The sequence below is a fragment of the Nesoenas mayeri genome (assembly GCF_963082525.1).
Source record: "Nesoenas mayeri genome assembly, chromosome: W".
Taxonomy (NCBI): Eukaryota; Metazoa; Chordata; class Aves; order Columbiformes; family Columbidae; genus Nesoenas; species Nesoenas mayeri.
Window position 1 is genome coordinate 12,954,874 of NC_137553.1, and position 6,000 is coordinate 12,960,873.

The 6,000-nt window shown below is 42.1% G+C and overlaps 1 protein-coding gene across 1 annotated transcript in view; it reads left to right on the forward strand.

Moving 5' to 3' along the window:
* The window catches only part of LOC308051430 (microtubule-associated protein 1B-like), a gene marked incomplete at both ends in the record, with an annotated part of 130,127 nt that extends 125,739 nt beyond the window's left edge, over nt 1-4,388 (forward strand). The window contains 2 exons of the mRNA XM_080361856.1: nt 2,473-2,711; nt 4,233-4,388. Coding sequence (XP_080217982.1) covers nt 2,473-2,711; nt 4,233-4,388 — 395 coding nt within the window. The remainder of the gene's footprint in view (nt 1-2,472; nt 2,712-4,232) is intronic.
* Between the last annotated feature and the right edge of the window lie 1,612 nt (nt 4,389-6,000).

A 6,000-nucleotide genomic window follows, 5' to 3' on the forward strand; every position in this document is an offset into this window, starting at 1 on the left:
ATCCCATTGTCTGACTCAATTCTTTCTGGAGTGCTGTGTCACCACAGGACTTGCTTTTCCAGGCCCAGAAAAGGTCTAGGATTCAGTACAAGCAAACGAGCATCCAGCTATCTGTAGCTTCTCACTTTTAAGTGGTCCGCTGTTCTTTTCTTACACCATCGTTTGCATATCTCTGTTAGTAGATGCTTTTCAAAGCAGCGGTACAGGTCCTCATGCTGTACATTTCTCCAGCTCTTTATTTTTATATTAGATTGTTCTTCCTTGAAGCATAGTTCTCAGATATACGCTAGAGCTGAAGACAAGGTTCTATTTGATGACATTTAAGTGTAAACTATAATGTCTAATATTTTAGCCAGTGTTGGTATCCATAATTCAGGAAGATGTCAAAAAGATCACAGTATCACAGTATCACAGTATGTTTGGGATTGGAAGGGACCTCAAAAGATCATCTAGTCCAATCCCCCTGCTGGAGCAGGAGCGCCTAGATGAGGTTACACAGGAACATGTCCAGGTGGGTCTTGAATGTCTCCAGAGAAGGAGACTCCACAACCTCCCTGGGCAGCCTGTTCCAGTGCTCTGTCACCCTTACTGAGAAGAAGTTTTTTCTCAAATTTAAGTGGAACCTCTTGTGTTCCAGCTTGATCCCATTACCCCTTGTCCTATCATTGTTTGCCACCGAGAAGAGCCTGGCTCCATCCTCATGGCACTCACCCTTTATATATTTATAAACATTAATGAGGTCACACCTCAGTCTCCTTTTCTCCAAACTAAAGAGACCGAGCTCCCTCAGCCTTTCCTCATAAGGGAGGTGCTCCACTCCCTTAATCATCTTGGTTGTCCTACGCTGGACCCTCTCCAGCAGTTCCCTGTCCTTCTTGAACTGAGGGACCCAGAACTAGACACAATATTCCAGATGTGGTCTCACCAGGACAGAGTAGAGGGGAAGGAGGACCTCTCTCGATCTACTAACCACCTCCCTTCTAATACATCCCAGGATGCCATTGGCCTTCCTGGCCACAAGGGCACAGTGCTGGCTCATGATCATCCTGTTGTCCACCAGGACCCCCAGGTCCCTTTCCCCTACACTGCTCTCTAATATGTAATTTCCCAACCTATACTGGAACCTGGGGTTGTTCCTGCCCAGATGCAGGACTCTACACTTTCCCTTGTTAAATTTCATTAGGTTATTCCCCGCCCAACTCTCCAGTTTGTCCAGGTCTCGCTGGATGACAGCACAGCCTTCTGGCGTGTCAGCCACTCCTCCCAGCTTAGTGTCATCAGAAAACTTGCTGATAGTACACTCTATTCCCTCGTCTAAATCGTTAATGAATATCTTGAATAATACTGGCCCCAGTACTGACCCCTGAGGCACTCCACTAGATACTGGCCTCCAACTAGACTCCGCACCATTGACTACCACTCTCTGGCTTCTCTCCTTAAGCCAGTTTGCAACCCACCTCACTACTCTATTGTCTAGACCACACCTCCTCAACTTAGCTGTGAGGATGCTGTGGGAGACTGTGTCAAAGGCTTTACTGAAGTCAAGGTAGACCACATCCACGGCTCTGTCATCATCCATCCACCTTGTAACATTCTCATAAAAGGCTATGAGGTTGGTCAAGCATGACTTACCCTTGGTAAAGCCATGCTGACTGCCCCTAATAACCCTCTTATCCTTGATATGCCTTGAGATGGCACCAAGGATAAGCTGTTCCATTACTTTCCCAGGGACAGAGGTGAGGCTGACCGGTCTATAATTACACAGGTCCTCCTTCTTGCCCTTTTTGAAGACTGGAGTGACATTTGCTTTCCTCCAATCCTTGGGCTCCTCTCCCGTTTCCCAAGACTTGGCAAAGATGTTGGAGAGCGGTCCAGTAATGACTTCAGCCAGCTCCCTCAGCACCCGCGGATGCATCCCATCTGGACCCATGGATTTATGGATGTCCAGACTATTTAATTGTTCCCTAACCCAGTCCTCATCGACTAAAGCAAACTCCTCCATTGACCTGGAAGATGTATCACAGATTTTTTATGATGAATAATGGTAAAAGCTTTTGTAAAATACCCGATAGTTAGAAACACTAATTCAGGAAATTTTGTCATATTATGGTGCTTATTTGGCATATTACCCTATGATGAATGGCAGGTCACACTAGACAATTGCATTGAGCTTTCCTGGCTTTATTATATTATATAGTGAGTTTTTATCGTATGATATAGTTAGTTACTTTTATTCCTTTTTTTTCCTCCTAGTACAATCATAATTGACATACAACAAATCTGGAACATGTCATTAGATGTAGAATGGCAATGCCATAATTGTTTCAGGGATGCAGAAGCACAATTGTAGCTGTACAATGCTTAACCGATACTAGCAATTTTAAGAATATAATCTCAGCAGTTATAATGGTAATTATAATGTTTTTTTTTTACCAGCCTGTGATATGTTCTTTTGTTGTTTGATTTCCAAAGGACCTGGGAATAGTAAGTCAGCAAAGTCTATGGCAGTGCCTCCAGGACCCCCAGTGTATTTGGATCTGGTGTATATTCCCAACCACAGCAATAGCAAGAATGTCGATGTTGAGTTTTTTAAGAAGGTGCGGTCATCCTACTACGTAGTGAGCGGAAATGATTCTGCGGCCGAGGAGCCAAGCAGGGCTGTTCTGGACTCCCTGCTGGAGGGCAAGGCCCAGTGGGAGAGTAACATGCAGGTAGGCTATTCACTAATATTTTTACCTGGAAGTTTAATCTTCTCTGGGAAGCAACTACAGGAAGCCAGAGTAGGCAGTTGCTGCTGGGGACAGTTCCCAGTCTGGACACCTTGGTTCACCAGTAATGTGAGAGGACACCCAAGTGAAGCACAGAGCTGCACCATACTCAGCTGCTCCCCCATTTTTGGCTCTTTTGACCTGTCTCTGGAGAATAAAACAGTTGGGAACTGGTTTACAGAGCCGCTTGGCTATTTCATCTTGTTGCTATATCATATACGATGCAAGTCTGGAAACCTTGCAATTTGTAAGTAGGAAAGAAAAGTTAATGTTTCATGGTTTCTATAGTAATCATGTACACTTGGAAACTTCATGTGCCTTTCCAACATGATAAATAAGTAAACAAAATATTTGGCCATAGTCTGAAGAGCTATCTGTGCAGACTACAGACTGCTGCTTCTCTGGAAAGTTGTATTTCAGCACCTTAGAGAATCTTAGTTTACTTTTGATAAACTACTTCTTTATAGTAATTTTATTTTACCTACATCACAGAATGATGGGTTGGAAGGGATCTCTGGAGATCATCTAGTCCAATCCACTTGCCAAAGCAGGTTCACCTAGAGGAGATTGCACAGGAATGTGTCCAGGCAGGTTTTGAATGTCTCCAGAGAAGGACACTCCACAACCTCTCTGGGCAGCCTGTTCCAGTGCTCTGTCACCCTCAAAGTAAAGAAGTTTTTCCTCATGTTCAGATGGAACCTCCTATGTTTCAGTCTGTGCCCATTGCCCCTCATCCTATCATTGGGCACCACTGAAAGGAGTCTGGTCCCATCCTCTTGACATCTACCCTTCAGATATTGATAAGATCCCCTCTGAGCCTTCTCTTCTACAGGCTGAACAGACCCAGATCTCTCAGTCTCTCCTCATAAGAAAGATGCTCCAGCCCCCTAATCATCTTTGTAGCCTGCCACTAGACTCCTGCCAGTAGTTCCTTGTCCTTCTTAAACTGGGGAGCCCAGAACTGGATGCAGTACTCCAGATGCAGCCTCACCAGGGCAGAGTAGAGGGGGACAATATCGTCCCTCGACCTGCTGGTCACACTTTCCTTATTGCACTCCAAGATACCATTGGCCTTCTTGTTTACAAGGGCACATTGCTGACTCATGGTCAACCTGTTGTCAACTAGTACTCCCAGGTCCCTCTCTGCAATGCTGCTTTCCAGCAAGTCCACCCCTAACCTGTACTGGTGCCTGGGGTTATTCCCTATACTTACCCTTGTTGAATTTCATCAGGGTCTTCTCTGACCAGTCCTCTAGTCTGTCCAGGTCTTGCTGGATGGCAGCACAGCCTTCCAGTGTATCAACCATTCTTCCCATTTCAATCCATTTATTTATTTATTGCATAAAGATCCACTCTTTCCAAAAGGGAATCATACTTGTTGGTCAGGACTTCTTACAAAGACATTTTTCTTATCAGTTGTTTCTTTCGTCCATTCCTCAGGAGTTCTCCTGTTTCATATTGCAGGTGACCTTAATCCCAACCCATGATTCAAAAGTGATGAGGGAATGGTACCAAGAGACCCATGAGAAACAGCAAGACCTCAACATCATGGTTTTGGCAAGCAGCAGCACTGTTGTTATGCAAGATGAATCTTTTCCTGCATGCAAAATTGAACTGTAAGAACAAGACCATGCACCACAAGATTGAACTTTGTTTCCAGAAATTCTTCAGTTTGAAAACACCTTTTCTAAAAATTGAACCCATCTATTTCAACTGCTGAACTGTTTGACTGCAAAATGCTATAGTGTATCACGGTGATGCAAGTCACTAATATTTTTCAGTCTTTGCTGATTGCTAAAGAAAATAACAGCATTCCCATAGTAGGGTTCAAATTAATGCAAAAATACAGATCCAGTTTAATCTCTGCTGAACATTTGGAAACCATATACAAGCATCCCCAGCTGACTTCTGCCAGGTAGAGGCATTTGCTTTCTAAAGAAACAAAAAGGGAGAGAAAGAGAGAGAGGAGTAGGAGAAGAAAGTAATAAATAATTAGATCTCCAGTAGTCTCATGGGAATAGCTGTATCACTTACTGCAGTTTGTTTATGCACTCACATGAAAAGGTTTTATCAGTCTGAGCTATCACAAAGGAGGTCCTTACTCTAAAGAATTAAGTTAGCTGGAAAAAAAGAAGCAGCAAAATGTGACTAGGAAGGGACGTACAACCTAAACGCTCATTAGCAGTTTTTCACTTTAATTTGAACTCTGCATACAGACATACCATAACAATCATAGGCCAAATATGCATGTAGTCTGAACCCCATTCAGAATTCTAAACCTTGTCTTTCAACATACAGAATTGTTGGTCTAAGGCATGCTCCCAGTAAAAATCCACTCACTCTAGTCAGAACACATGCTTAAACACCCATGTCCACTGTCAATTAACTGAAGCAAAATACCAAAGCAGTTGGGAGTAAATACAGTAGACAATTTGCCTTAGAAAGTGACTTGAATGTATAAATAAACTTGATGCACTTATTTTTTAATCTTGAAACAGCAAATTTATAAAACATCTGCATAGGATCATAGTTACACCAGTAAAGAAGTGTGAGTGTGCACGTGTGATACTAGAAACCTATCTGGTCAAACAGCTTGGTGCTATGAATTACCTATGTTAGTTCTGTGAACAATTGATGTACCAAGACAGCTCAACAAGGCAAGATGAATATATTTTTTTGAAAGCTTCTTTTGTACTGTGGAAGCAAGATTGAAGTGGTGTCCAATATCAGAGTTGCAAAACCTAGTGAAACATTCAGGATTATGAAAAAGGTTACCTGTGAGTCTGTACAGTAATCAACCTTCCTTTGTCTTACCTTATTTTATTTTTTTTAATTTAAGAGTAAATATGGGAACAACTGTACAGAAACCTTTTTTGTTGTTTGTTTGTTTTTTTAGTGCTGTGTGAACTTCTAACAGTTTTTTAACAAAAGTTTTCATTTACAGGAAAATTAAAAGAAAAAATTTCCAGGTGAAGGCAATATTTTTAGTACTTTTGTAAGATAAATTAATAATGTTGTTTAAGGTTCTAGTGAGAATGGATTTTGAGGTAAGACTGAAAATAGCAAATTACCAAGACCTTTTTGGGGAAAGAGGGAAGGGGCACTCTGGTGATAAAATTAACCTACTGATAATGACAGAAAATGGGATCTGAAATGTTGATTGCCTAATATTTACAAGGGTGTAACGTACATTCTCAATCCTCACAGGATCTTGAAAAAAGATAGAATAAGC